A 15,000-nucleotide genomic window follows, 5' to 3' on the forward strand; every position below is an offset into this window, starting at 1 on the left:
GAGATAGGGTCCATTTGACCCAGGAGAACGACAGGAGGGTTGTTGGAGGTGTTTATTGCTAATTTTGCTAATTTGCATCACCTGTCACTAGAAAAACATGGTAGACGATATAATAAAATACACATAAAACTAGACATTAGTGCAGGTTTGCTGCTGAATTAAACAAGTTTTAATTCATGATGGTGGTTCAGATGGATATATGAACATCAACACTGTTTTACGGTTGATTATAAAGTGTTTAAGTAAAAAAATACAGCTTGTATAAACTCCAGGATCATTAAAGTTGCCATATATTTTTACTCTAGATGTTTAAAATGCAACTGCAGGGTGGTAAGTGTGGAAATATCTGCATTTAAATCCTCCTTTTAGACATTTGGACTGTTGATTTGTTTTAGAAAATGTATTTATGTGTAATTAATAACATTAAATTGGCCTCTTCAATGCTTTGGAGCTGAAACATGTATCACTATTACTGGTTACACATGAGCTTTTGTGCTGTGATATGAGTCTGGTGTCAAAGAGCACCTGAATGCACCACGAGAGTGACCTACAGGGGAAAAGGCGCCACCTGCAGGAACTCCAGTGAAACATCACACTGAAGTAGTGACGCAACATTTAAAGTTTTCTTCTCTCTTTTCATTCCCAGAAGTCTCAAACTGAACTGAAACTAAAGACTTTTTCATCTGTTCATGAAAGCTTTTAGGTTTTATGTCTTTTATCAAGTCCCATTGTATATTCTACTGCTGATATTGTTCAGGTTAGTATATGAATTAATCTTTTAACACATAAAGCAGCCGTCTCCAATCCTGCTTCTTTAGGTTTCTCTCCACTGTAACACTCCTGATTCTTATCATGAACTATTTATCAGGCCTGTTGACGACCTTCAGCTGCTTGATAACGAGTCAATTATCAGAATCAGGTGAGTTAGAGTGGAGAGAAACCTTAAAAACATGCAGGGCAGAAACTCTCCAGGAGCTTTAAGCATAAGGCTGGACATTTTCTACATTTATCTTGTTGTCAAACCAATGATGAACTGATCTACTAACAAGTATTGGGTGTGTAATGTTATTTCTCTGTGCTGTAAAACTCAGTTAATGACCAAAAAACTATTAAAAAGACATCAATGAGGCTCATCACTGCACTGGGTGACATTCATTCCTTCATTATGGTGACTGCTATCCAAAAAAAAGGCAGCTGAGAGACTTAACTGCTGCTGTTTGCACCTTTATTGATATTGGCCTTACAGCTTATTCAGGTTTTTTTTAATGTCTTATATTCTTTTTAATTGTCCTAAAGGTTTTTATGCCTCAGGGAGCGCTATCTAAATTAAGTTATATTGTTGTCTGACCCTCAATTTAATGATCATAAAGCTGCTACTACTCAATAGGCTCGAATCTGTCACATGTCCGAACGACTCCAGATCAACTTTAATACTGTTTATTAACCTTCCTGTCGTCCTCCTGGGTCAAATTGACCCCATCTCTCTTTTGACTGATCCTTCTTTCCTTCCTTCTCCCCTCTTTCTTTGCTCCCTCCTCCTTCCATCCTTACTTCCTTCCTCCTTTCCTCCCTCTCTCCCTCCCTTGCTCCTTACTCCTTCCTTCCTTCCTTCCTTCCCTCCTTACTTCTTTACTTTCTTCCTTCCTTCCCTCCTTACTTCTTTCCTCTTTTCCTCATTAATCCTTTCCATCCATCCATCCATCCATCCTTCCTTCCTTCCTTCCTTCTCTCCTTCCCTTTCCTTCCTTCCTTCCTCTTTTCCTCATTAATCCTTTCCATCCTTCCCTCCTTCTTTCCTTCTCTCCTTACTTCCTTCCTCTTTTCCTCATTAATCCTTTCCTTCCTTCCTCCCTTCCCTCCCTCCTTACTCCTTTCCTTTCCTTCCTTCCTTCCTTCCCTCCTTACTTCCTTCCTCTTTTCCTCATTAATCCTTTCCATCCTTCTCTCCTTCCTTCCTTCTCTCCTTACTTCCTTCCTCTTTTCCTCATTAATCCTTTCCATCCTTCCCTCCCTCCCTCCTTACTCCTTTCCTTCCTCCCTTCCTTCTCCCTTACTTCCTTCCTCTTTTCGTCATTAATCCCTTCCTTCCTTCCTTCCTTTCTTCCTTCCTTCCCTCCCTCCTTACTCCTTTCCTTTCTCCCTTCCTTCTTTCCTTACTTCCTTCCTCTTTTCCTCCTTAAGTCCTTCCTCGACCTGAGGACAACAGGAGGGTTAACTGAAAATAGAAAAAAGGACTGACAAGCACTGAAGTTATCGAAGAATAGCTGACGACTCACGTGACAAAAACAGGCAAATATACACATTTTAACTCCTACATGGTAACTGCTGCATGTTTCGAAACGGCTCCAAACAGTAAAAATAGTGATGATAACTACAGCTGGGCAATATATTGAAATTATATCGATATCGTGATGTAATGAGACTACATATCGTCTTAGATTTTGGATATCGTAATATCACTAGATGTCATCAGAGTCGTCTTTTCCTGGTTTTAAATAATGCATTACAGTAAAATATATAATTTTCTGAACTTAACAGATTGTTCTAGCTGTTCTGTTATTTACTTTTTACCCACTTTGTCATTATATCCACATTACTGAAGCATCAAGAATCATCTCTATAATATTGTTGTAATATCGATATCGAGTTAATTGGTCTTAAATATTGTGATATTAGATTTTGTCCATATCGCCCAGCCCTGCTAATGATAACATAGTAATCCGACATGTGGCTCCATTTACAGAGATCCACTAGCTTGTTTCTGCTTCATATCACAACCTCTTGACTTTGCAGAGAGGTATCATGATGTCATCGGGGGGTTTTTATGGACTTTTTGTGTTGTTCTGTTCTCTTGGTTTCATATTGGTGTCATATTTCTGTTCAGTCATTTCATTTTGTTGGTTTATATTTGGTTTTATGAAAGTGTGATTTCTGGGTTTTGATTTTCTGTTTGCTCTGTTTCCTGTCTGTCGTCTTCACCACTCCTCACCAGCCCATTTTTCCCTCCACACCTGCCTCACGTCTGCGTCATCAGGCCTGTCTTGCCCTGTGTTGTTGTGTTTCCCCCCCCCCCGAAAATTTCACACCTGTCTCGTCGGCCCTGCCCTGTCTCCACTGTCTTTCCAAGCCGACCCCTCCCAAGGTCTGTTTGAAGCTGCATACTTTCCTACTACTCGTACTAACTCTGACGTCATTAGAAGTATGTAGTGTGTTTCAACTGTGTAGTATGTGATTTAGAGTATGTGAGAAGTTCCTGGATGGTTTACTAGATTCTCCAGGTTTACTAGAGCTGACTACTCACACTCACATTACCCAAGATGCAACGCTACTTCTGAAAAAAACCCAAAATACAAACGTCACAGGTAGCTACAGCGAGGGTATGTTCGCTTCCTGTTTTCAAAATAAAAGCACTAATTCTATCGTTATGGTTTTCTTAACCTTCCTTTTCGTCCTCCCGGATCAAATTGACCCCGTCTGTTTTGACTGTTCCTTCCTCTCTCTTTCCTCCCTTCCTTCTGTCCTTCCTTCATCCCTCCCTCCTTCTTTCCTTCCCTCCTTTCTTCCTTCCTCCCATCCTTATTTCCTCCGTCCTTCCTTCCTTCCATTCCTTTCTCCCTTCCTTCCTTCCTTCCTTCCTCCCTTCCTTCCTTGACTTGAGGACAACAGGAGGGTTAATAATAAAGTAGTAATATAAGTAGTATGTAGTATGTAGTATGCGGTTTCGAACACAGCCCTAGTCCGCACTTGTGTGTCTCATCACTTGCTCCCCATTTAGTTCTGTTAGTATTTAAGTTTAGTTTCTTTGGAGTAAAGACTTTATTCTGCCGTCCTGTTTGTGATCTCTTACATTTGAGTCGACCTGCTCTGCTTTCCAAGATTCTTTGATGAAATTTACAATGTAATAAATTAGATCTTAAAATGTTCCTTCGGGTAAAGAATACCACGATCTTTATATGTCTTTTAGTTTATTGAGAATTTCCCCTCAGTTGGAAAAAGATCTCATGACTCTCTGACCCGATGCTTTTGGGAAATAACCTTAATACAGTTTCTCTACCTTGCATGTTTGGCACAGGCCTCCTTCAAACAGCGGGTGGAAGGTTGCTGCTCTCATCTTTCCACAAGAGAGACAGAACTCTGCAGAGAAACACAGATCAATGAGCGGCCGAAACACTGGAAGACGATTAATGATCAGTTCACCTCGAGGTAATGTGAGGCTTTACCTTCTATACTTCTTTTATTCTTCAGAACTTCATTCACCATTTGTTCTGAGGAGAAACAGAGCGACAATGTTAGCTTCAACGTTTTTCTGCATGTTTCTCCAAACTCCTTTCCTCTACTACGCTACAATACGCTCAAACATTTTCTTCTAAACACATTAAATAGGTCATAAATGTATTTCTAAAAAAGGTGTAAAAAGTATTTCAACCATTTAGATTTGAATTGTGGAGCTAGGCTTCACAAACTGTGTTTCAAGATTTCTGTGTTCAGGATTTAGTGATTAGCATAAACCCGCCCCTGCTGCTGTAGAGGTAGAAATACATTCAGCACACACTACTACTACTACAGTCTACAGTTAGCCAGTTAGCTGCCGAGCTAGCAGCTAAGCTAGCTGCCGAGCTAGCAGCCGAGTTAGCAGCCGAGCTAGCAGCCGAGTTAGCCGCCGAGCTAGCAGCCGAGTTAGCTGCCGAGCTAGCAGCCGAGTTAGCAGCAGAAAGCTCTCAGACATAGCGCCCATGTTTCTGGTAGAGGTGGTGACTTTGATTGACAGGTGACACTTGGTAGGGGGCGGGGCTTCAGCGTTTGGGAGCAGAGAAAGAGGCTGATTTTTACACAGCTTTGAAGCTTAATTTCATATATTTGGCGATTTTTTTTTAATCATTCAAATTTGGCAGGTTGGTTAACAACACACTTTTCTGTGGTATGTCAAACTCAGAATACATATTTATTCTTACTTTACACAGACTTTAATTAATAAGATTGTTTTGCTCCTGTGAGTGAAAACAGGAACCAACTTATAATGAGTTAAATCAAATTTCATCACAAAAATGAACAAAAGAAGCTCAGTCACTGACGGTAAAAATATGTTATGACACTATATTTAAAATGAAACGCTTCTAAGAAATCATTGGAGGTACAAAAAACACCAAAAATAAACCCCACATTTAAAAGACCTATACATCCTGCAATTTGGAAAGTGTTCAGCAAGTTTGACCTTTGACCTTTGACCTCTCTCTACCTCTGCTGTAGGTCTCCTCGGGGGCGGCCTTGCTCTTACAGACGCCGACTTTGGGCCGCTTTGCACTGGGGAAATACTCCGGCAGGGAAACATCGAGGACCTGAAGGTCTAGAGGGTTACTCACTGCACACACACACACACACACACACACACACACACACACACACACACACACACACACACACACACACACACACACACACACACACACACACACACACACACACAGAGAGAGAAATCAGGTTTACTACTAATTCACTGGAGGCAGGAAGTGTGCAGCCTGTGTGTGATTGACAGTATTCAATCTACAGTCTGGTGCTGCTGCCTTGCTCACCGCCGTTGTGCGTAGGTTTGAGTCCCTCCTCGCCTTTGGGCTGGAAGCCGCCGTTGGCCCAGTCCAGCATGGGTTTCACCTGGTCATCGGGATTGTCCGACTCGCAGGGAGGAAACGTTTTCTCCGCCCGGATGCTGGCCATCTGTAGGAGACAGACACAGAATCTGTTATATATCCATAATGTAAAAATACTCTTTGGTGATGTGTTTAAGAGCCGCCCGTTAATTGCAGCTCCTTTCCATCCATCCATCCATCCATCCATCCATCCATCCATCCATCCTTCCTTCCTTCCTTCCTTCCTTACTTCCTTCCTCTTTTCCTCATTAATCCTTTCCATCCTTCCCTCCTTCCTTCCTTCTCTCCTTCCTTCCTTCCTTCCTTCTCTCCTTACTTCCTTCCTCTTTTCCTCATTAATCCTTTCCATCCTTCCTTCCTTCCTTCCCTCCCTCCTTACTCCTTTCCTTCCTTCCTTCCTTCCTTCCCTCCTCGTTAAGACAATCTGAAAGTTTTGAAATGCAGCAAAGACTGAAACATCTTCCTGACAAGAGTTAAACATCTGGGCAGTGGTTACTATTTGGCAGCGCCCTTCCTCCTCCTCCTCCTCTTCCTCACCATCCTCCTCCTCCTCCTCTTCCTCCTCCTCACCATCCTCCTCCTCCTCCTCCTTTTCCTCCTCCTCACCATCCTAGTTTACAGGTATATAACATCTCCTGCAGTAGTCAATATTTTTATATTAATCGCAACTTTTTTCTGGCAACTTTTATTTTTTTATAATTTTCTAAAGACCAGCTAAATGTAGCAGTTTAGTTTATTGTAAGATGTCGGCGGATGAGAATGTTTTTTTGTGAGGGCAGGTTCACAGTTTTAAACATAAATCTCACAAACTGATGTGATGTGTGTATTATCAAGTGTTTGGTTCAACCTGTTCTTGTTTAAAGGAAAGAAAATCACAATAATTGAAATATAAAATCTCAATACTTGTTTAATCAGAATCGCAATTTAAATCGAATCGGGACCCAAAAGTCGTTAGAGAATCAAATCGGCACAAAAGCGTATCGGCCCAGCCCTAATAGTCAAGAGGAAATATTAAAGACTTTTCTAAATTTAACACCTTTTTTAATATTATATGAGCTTTTTTTTGAGGAAACTGATGTAAGAAGTCCTGCATATATCCTGTTTTGTAGTGTAGACACCAGAGATTGACAGGAGAGGGAAAAGTGAAGGTGGGAAATCAGAAGGGGGGAGGGGGGGGGGGTTTGGGTTGGGGGGTTGTTATCTTTAAAAAGACGTGTGATTGACAGACGAGGTCCGAGGCGTTACGCAGACGGATGATGGGATGTAGACGAGGCTGAACGAGCTAACGAGACAGACAAAACACGGCAGAGACATGAAGAGGCCTGCAGTCCGACACACACACACACACACACACACACACACACACACACACACGTAACTGACAGAAACACACATCTGTCACATAGATAGACATCTTTAAACTGACACACGCCAGACTCCAATAAACACACCAGGGAGTCTCTTTGTAAATCGCAACATCACCGAAAAAACCAACACAGACGAGAATGACAGGTCGAGAGTCAGAGAAAGAAAGAAAGAAAGAAAGAAAGAAAGAAAGAAAGAAAGAAAGTTTGACATCTGCCATTCTTAGACGATACAAACAGGATATAAAATATAAAAGGAGAAAAACACCTTGAGGTTTTTTTGGGAGACAAAAGCAAAATATAAATTGTTATAATTTGTTAGTGTGACTCATTTTACTTTTGGCATCATTAGGCTTCCATAGCTGCTCCTCCTACCTCAGGCTCTCAGTGTAGAGACCAGAGCCCCCCCCCCCCCGAAGGCTCTTGACCAGGCGGGGAGTTCTGGTCCTCTGAAATGAGGCCAACGCGGAAGGAACTTAGAGCTGCATTCTATCAAAAGGCCACCAGGGGGCGACCGTCTCTATACAAGTCAACTTCTCACTTGATTTCTAACCTCAGTAAACGTTTTCAAAATGTGTTTATGGTCTCAATCGCTAGTTTAAAGCCTTCTTCAATGCAGTATGATGTTCATTTGGGACATTTTGGCCTCCCTGATTTTATATGTGACGATAAAGCAGGGTATGCATTAGGGCGTGGCTACGTCCTGATTGACAGGTTGATTGACCAATGTCTTCGAGATCCAGCCCTCGCAACCATAGCAACCTCCCCGCTCCGCCTCATGCCCATATAAGTAGAATCCATGTTTTTATTTTTCCCAGCATGCACCTGAAATTTTCAAGATGGCGCTGCCCAGATTCGAAACTATTGGCTTTTGAGCATTTCTTTTATACAGTCTAGGCTCTTGACCCCATGGTGGTTAAGTTGGCAGAGGAGGATCAGAGAGTTTCAGGGAAGGTGTGTAGATGTGAATAAGTTCAGAGAGATATGATGATGGTGCCAGGTTGGGAAGGATCTGTTTGATAGGAGCGGCTGTGTTTTGTACCAGTTGGAGTTTATGAAGAGATTTCCACAGAAGACCAAATGTGATTCATTTACTCAAAAGTCTTGCAAACCTGGACTGTGAATGAACCTCCCTAGTAATAAATACATTAATAAATAAGAAACATTTAGGCTGTGTGTTATCAGCAGTTTATACTCAAAACATGTTAATGAGATTCTGTGTATCTTTTATAGTGGACGAAAACACTTCAAGATAACTTTTGAGGGAAATTAATTATATTTTTTAATCAATTTAGGATTCTGGATTTTACTCTATGATGATAGATATTCTATATTTTTTTATATTTTGTCACTTTTTTTGCTCCTTTATTGACAAAACATGATAAAATACACTTTGTAACATGCTGTAAAATTGTCTATTATCAGTCATGTAATCGTGTTTCCTGCTTGTGATTCACAGTTATCTTGTCGTCTGCCAGCTTTATAATCCGACTGTATGAAAGGAAACATTTTATTTTCCTCTCTTCCTCCTCCCTCCGTCCTTCCTCTCTTCCTCCTCCCTCCGTCCTTCCTCTCTTCCTCTCGTTCATCCTGACTGACACTCATTCACTCTTCCCTCCGATTTTACAGATACGGAAGATAGTGAGGAGGAATCCCTTTCAGACACGCATCTCACACACACACCCACACACACCCACGCACACACACACACACACACACACACAGAGTAGTGTAAACATGCTTAAATGCACTTCCAGTGAACCAGACTGTTCTTGGCAGGGAAACAACTCAGCATATTTTTACAGCAGCAGACCTCAGATCTGACAATGACACCTCTACACACACACACACACACACACACACACACACACACACACACACACACACACACACACACACACACACACACACACACACACACACACACACACCCCAGAAACACATCTGTCAGACGTTAATGCTGCCGTAACGGTTCATAATATTTTATGCGTTTCCTTGGAGATTTATGTGACCTGGAAATCTCCTATCAGTGTTTTTTCAGTCATGGATCATCAATGAGAGATATTTTAATAACATAAACATTTTACCACTTTTATTTTTGAAAGTGTTATTTGAAATTATTATTATTTTCTTTTTTATTATTACTTTTTTAAATGTATTTATTTTTTTTATTATTACTTTTTTAAATTTATTTAATTGCAATTGATCTTTATTTATTTATTCATTTTTATTTTTTATTATTACTTTTTTTTAAATTAATTAATTTTATTTTTTATTAACTTTATTTGTATTTATTCTGCATCAAGAGGAGCCAGATGAGGTGGCTCGGGCATCTAGTCAGGATGCCTCCCGGACGCCTCCCTGGTGAGGTGTTCAGGGAACGAGGAGGACCCAGGACACGCTGGAGAGACTATGTCTCTCGGCTGGCCTGGGAACGCCTCGGGATCCCCCGGGAAGAGCTGGACGAAGTGGCTGGGGAGAGGGAAGTCTGGGCTTCCCTGCTTAGGCTGCTGCCCCCGCGACCCTAACCCGGATAAGCGGAAGAGGACGGATGGATGGATGGATGGACGTATTTATTTAATTGCAATTGATCTTTATTTATTTATTTTATTTATTTATTTATTTATTTTTTTCTCGTCTTTTTCTTTCTCATGTATTGTTTATATGTATTTGTATATGCTCTCCTGTGGGTGGGATGGGAGAGTGGGAGGGATGAAAAGTTCTCTCCTCGGCTTTGCACTGAGAGTGGTGGGATAGTTTGCACTGTTTTTATATTGTTTCCTGTGAAATCGCTTCCAATAAAGAGAGTTAAAATAAAATACATATAAATGCTCGGATGACAGCTGCATCCATCGCTCATGACGACGGTTGACTCTGACGTCATTTTATTGAGTTTTGTTCCATTTATATTTAACTACTGTGAGTTAGTGAGCACCTGTTATTTTTATCATCATTTTTAAGGGAGAATAAATTCATAATTCATAACAGGATTAGAATAGATTTTTTGGTGTTCTGTAAAAAAAGGTTTTAATATCATTGCACATCGGAAAACATGCACGCTGATACAATATATAGTTATAGTGACCTTATATTATTATTAACGTGTGTATTACATGTGTGTACTTTTCACACCTAGGTGAGAGAAAACATGCTTTGATGTGATACTATGTGCCTGAGTGTTATAACAGTACAGCCTCCTTTTCACTGGACGATAAGATAACTCATCAAAGCACTGAGAGCCAAAAGCAGTAAAAAAGTGAAGTAATAGCCCTTTAAAATAACCTCCCACTCGCCTGCTCTGCTGCTCTCTGCCCACAATCAGACAGAGCGGAGTCTTACCTCCAGAGCTTGGAAGATGGCCCTGCGGTAGGACGCCAGGAAGGAAGGAAGGAAGGAAAAGGAAGGAGGAAGAAAAGAAGGAGGAAAGAAGGAAGGGAGGAAGGAAAGGAAGGAGGAAGGAAGGAAGGAGGAAAGAAGTAAGGGTGGAAGGAAGGAAGGAAGGAAGGAGGAAGGAAGGAAGGAGGAAAGAAGGAGGAAAGAAGGAAGGGAGGAAGGAAGGAAGAGGGAGGAAGGGAGGAAGGAAGGAAGAGGATGGAGGAAAGAAGAAAGGAAAGGAGGGAAGAAGAAGGAAGGAAGGAAGGAAGGAAGGAAGGAAGGAAGGAAAAAAAAAAAAAAGTGAAGTAATAGCCCTTTAAAATAACCTCCCACTCGCCTTCTCTCTGCCCACAATCAGACAAAACAGAGCGGAGAGCCAGCTGCTTCTAACCGAGTCTGAATAAACAGAGATCCATCAAACCTCCTTCAGCGGAGTCTTACCTCCAGAGCTTGGAAGATGGCCCTGCGGTAGGACGCCAGGAAGGAAAAGGAAGGAAGGAAAAGGAAGGAGGAAGAAAAGAAGGAGGAAAGAAGGAAGGGAGGAAGGAAGGAAAGAAGGAAAGGAGCAAGGAAGGAAGGAAGGAAGGAAGGAAAGAAGTAAGGGAGGAAGGAAAGGAAGGAGGAAGGAAGGAAGGAGGAAAGAAGTAAGGGTGGAAGGAAGGAAGGAAGGAAGGAGGAAGGAAGGAAGGAGGAAAGAAGGAGGAAAGAAGGAAGGGAGGAAGGAAGGAAGAGGGAGGAAGGGAGGAAGGAAGGAAGAGGATGGAGGAAAGAAGAAAGGAAAGGAGGGAAGAAGAAGGAAGGAAGGAAGGAAGGAAGGAAGGAAGGAAGGAAGGAAGGAAGGAAGGAAGGAAGGAAGAAGAAGGAAGGAAGGAAGGAAGGAAGGAAGGGAAAAAAAAGTGACGTAATAGCCCTTTAAAATAATAACCTCCCACTCGCCTTCTCTCTGCCCACAATCAGACAGAGCGGAGTCTTACCTCCAGAGCTTGGAAGATGGCCCTGCGGTAGGACGCCAGGAAGGAAGGAAGGAAGGAAAAGGAAGGAGGAAGAAAAGAAGGAGGAAAGAAGGAAGGGAGGAAGGAAGGAAAGAAGGAAAGGAGCAAGGAAGGAAGGAAGGAAGGAAGGAAAGAAGTAAGGGAGGAAGGAAAGGAAGGAGGAAGGAAGGAAGGAGGAAAGAAGTAAGGGTGGAAGGAAGGAAGGAAGGAAGGAGGAAAGAAGGAGGAAAGAAGGAAGGGAGGAAGGAAGGAAGAGGGAGGAAGGGAGGAAGGAAGGAAGAGGATGGAGGAAAGAAGAAAGGAAAGGAGGGAAGAAGAAGGAAGGAAGGAAGGAAGGAAGGAAGGAAGGAAGGGAAAAAAAAGTGAAGTAATAGCCCTTTAAAATAATAACCTCCCACTCGCCCACAATCAGACAAAACAGAGCGGAGAGCCAGCTGCTTCTAACCGAGTCTGAATAAACAGAGATCCATCACACCTCCTTCAGCGGAGTCTTACCTCCAGAGCTTGGAAGATGAAAGGAAAGGAAGGAGGAAGGAAGGAAGGAAGGAAAGGAGCAAGGAAGGAAGGAAGGAAGGAAAGAAGTAAGGGAGGAAGGAAAGGAAGGAGGAAGGAAGGAAAGGAGGAAGGAAGGAAAGGAGGGAAGAAGAAGGAAGGAAAAGAGGGAGGGAGGGAGGGAGGGAGGGAGGAAGGAAGGAAGGAAGGAGGAAAAAAGGAAGGAAGGAAGGAAGGAAGGAAGGAAGGAAGGAAGGAAGGAAAGAAGGAAGGGAAGGAGTGAAGAAGAAGAAAGGAAAAGAGTGAGGAAGGAGGAAGAAAGGAAAGGAAAGGAGGGAGGGAGGGAGGGAGGGAGGAAGGAAGGAAGGAAGGAAGGAAGGAGGAAAGAAGGAAGGAAGGATGGAGGAAAGAAGGAAGGGAGGAAGGAAGGAGGAAAGAAGGAAGGGAAGGAGGGAAGAAGAAGAAAGGAAAAGAGTGAGGAAGGAGGAAGAAAGGAAAGGAGGGAGGGAGGAAGGAAGGAAGGAAGGAGGAAAGAAGGAAGGAAGGATGGAGGAAAGAAGGAAGGGAGGAAGGAAGGAAAAGACGATAAAATTAAAGGAAGCCCTTTAAAATAACCTCCCACTCGCCTTCTCTCTACCCACAATCAGACAAAACAGAGCGGAGAGCCAGCTGCTTCTAACCGAGTCTGAATAAACAGAAATCCATCACACCTCCTTCAGCGGAGTCTTACCTCCAGAGCTTGGAAGATGGCCCTGCGGTAGGACGCCAGGAAGGAAGGAAGGAAGGAAAGAAGGAAGGGAGTCTTACCTCCAGAGCTTGGAAGATGGCCCTGCAGTAGGACGCCAGGAAGGAAGGAAAGAAGGAAAGAAGGAAGGGAGTCTTACCTCCAGAGCTTGGAAGATGGCCCTGCGGTAGGACGCCAGCTTGGTGTAGGAGGCCTGGCTGAAGAACTTTGGGAAGGCGGTGATGGAGTCCAGTTTGTCTGCTGAGACCTGGAAGGAGGAAAAGAAAAGAAGATAGTTGAGAAGAAAGTAACAAAAAAAAAACTAAATTCCTCTTTTCCGTTTTTTTTTTTTTTTTTCCTTCCTTCACCTCGGAGAACTTGCCATCCCCAAACCACTGCAGCCACCTCATGCCGTTGCTGGCCTGACGTTTGCCGGTCGTGCGCCACGTCACCAAGGAAGAAAGGAAGGAAGGAAGGAAGGAAGGAAAGGAGGACTGGAGGAAGGAAGGAAGTAAAGAAGGAAGGAAGGAAAGGAAGGAAAGAAAGAAGGAAGGAAGGGAGGAAGGACAGGAGGGAGGACAGAAGGAAGAAGGGAGGAAGGAAAAGAGGGAGGAAGGAAGGATGGAGGAAAGAAGGAAGGGAGGAAGGAAGGAAGAGGGAGGGAGGGAGGAAGGAGGAAAGAAGGAAGGAAGGAAGGAAGGAAGGAAGGATGGAGGAAAGAAGGAAGGAAAGGAGGGAAGAAGAAGGAAGGAAAAGAGGGAGGAAGGGAGGAAAGAAAGAAGGAAAGGAGGGAAGAAGAAGGAAGGAAAAGAGGGAGGAAGGAGGAAGAAAGGAAAGGAGGGAGGGAGGGAGAGAGGGAGGAAGGAAGGAAGGAAGGAAGGAAGGAAGGAAGGAAGCTCACCTCGGAGAACTTGCCGTCCCCAAACCACTGCAGCCACCTCATGCCGTTGCTGGCCTGACGTTTGCCGGTCGCGCGCCACGTCACCACGATGCCGGGCCACCAGGAGAAGCCTTTGATCTTCCCCCACACCAGCTCGCCGATGCCAAATCCCTTGTTGTCCTGGACGACGGAGGAGACAGAGGAGACGGAGAGAGGGAGTGAGGAAAAAGTCACAATCTTCAAACTTTACCGTGTCGTAGGTCCTCGTTATCGACTTATCGTACAATAACGTAATTATCAGAATCATCATGTCTATATATGGACTTATTGTATGATACATGGACATGACCTTTGACCTTTGACCTTTGACCTCAGTATTGCCACACATTAGCAATATTAGTATTTCATGTAGAGCAGAGGAGTCAAACTCATTTTCATTCAAGGGCCACATACAAGACCAATTTGATCTAATGAGGGCCGGATCATTGAAAAGATGGAGGGAAGGAAGGAAGGAAGGAAGGAAGGAAGGAAGGAAGGAAGGACAGAAGGAGGAAAGGGAGGAAGGACAGGTGGAAGGAAGGAACGAAGTAAGGAAAAAAGGAAGGTAGGAAGGACAGATAGAAGGAAGGACGGAAGGAAGGAAGGAAGGAAGAGAAGACAGGAAGAAAAGAAGGAAGGAAGGAAAAACAGACAAAAGGGAGGAGGGAAGAAAGGTAGGAAGGACAGACAGAAGGAAGGAAGGAAGGAAGGACAGAAGGAAGGACAGAAGGAAGGAAGGACAGAAGGAAGGAAGGAAAGAAGGGAGGAAGAAAAGAAGGAAAGACAGGCAAATGGAAGAAAGGAAGGAAGGAAGGAAGGAAGGAAGGCAGGAAGGAAAGACAGATGGAAGGAAGGAAGAGAAGACAGGAAGAAAAGTGGGCCGGATTGCTCCCCTCGGCGAGCCGGTTCTGGCCCACGGGCCGCATGTAAGGGAGTAAGGAAAGAGAGAAGGAGGGAGGGAAGAAAGAAGGAACAGTCAAGGAAGGCATGACTTGTGAACCTCTCATTTTCTCTCATACTGCAGGTGTGGAGGATCAGAGGAGAGCAAACCGGACCCTCTGGCAGGAAACAGTAAAGTTTTGACACACTGATAGAAATCTGTAAGGATATCTGGATCACGCAAAAACGGAAAAACCCCTTCTACAGTTCTGAGACTGAAAATAAGAAAGGGAGAGAGAGAGAGAGAGAGAGAGAGAGAGAGAGAGAGAGAGAGAGAGAGAGAGAGAGAGAGAGGTAGAGGTAGAGAGAGGAGAGAGAGAGAGTGAGTGAGAGACAAAGGGAAAGAGAGAGAGAGAGAGAGAGAGACAGAGAGAGAGACAGAGACAGAGAGAGAGAGAGAGAGAGGAGAGAGAGAGAGAGTGAGTGAGAGACAAAGGGAGAGAGAGAGAGAGAGAGTGAGAGACAAAGGGAGAGAGACAGAGACAGAGAGGTAGAGAGAGAGAGAGACAGAGAGGTAGAGAGAGGTAGAGAGAGAGAGACAGAGAGAGGT

At 43.5% G+C, this 15,000-nt stretch overlaps 1 protein-coding gene across 1 annotated transcript in view; it reads right to left on the reverse strand.

Annotated features, from left to right (window-relative positions):
• The window catches only part of LOC128357723 (DNA (cytosine-5)-methyltransferase 3B-like), a 36,786-nt gene that overhangs the window by 14,100 nt on the left and 7,686 nt on the right, over positions 1-15,000 (reverse strand). The window contains 6 exon segments of the mRNA XM_053318093.1: positions 4,055-4,134; positions 4,221-4,265; positions 5,237-5,359; positions 5,571-5,712; positions 12,753-12,860; positions 13,494-13,652. Of these exon segments, the coding sequence (XP_053174068.1) occupies positions 4,055-4,134; positions 4,221-4,265; positions 5,237-5,359; positions 5,571-5,712; positions 12,753-12,860; positions 13,494-13,652 (657 nt within the window).

The sequence above is a fragment of the Scomber japonicus genome, chromosome 4 (assembly GCF_027409825.1).
Source record: "Scomber japonicus isolate fScoJap1 chromosome 4, fScoJap1.pri, whole genome shotgun sequence".
Lineage (NCBI taxonomy): Eukaryota > Metazoa > Chordata > Actinopteri > Scombriformes > Scombridae > Scomber > Scomber japonicus.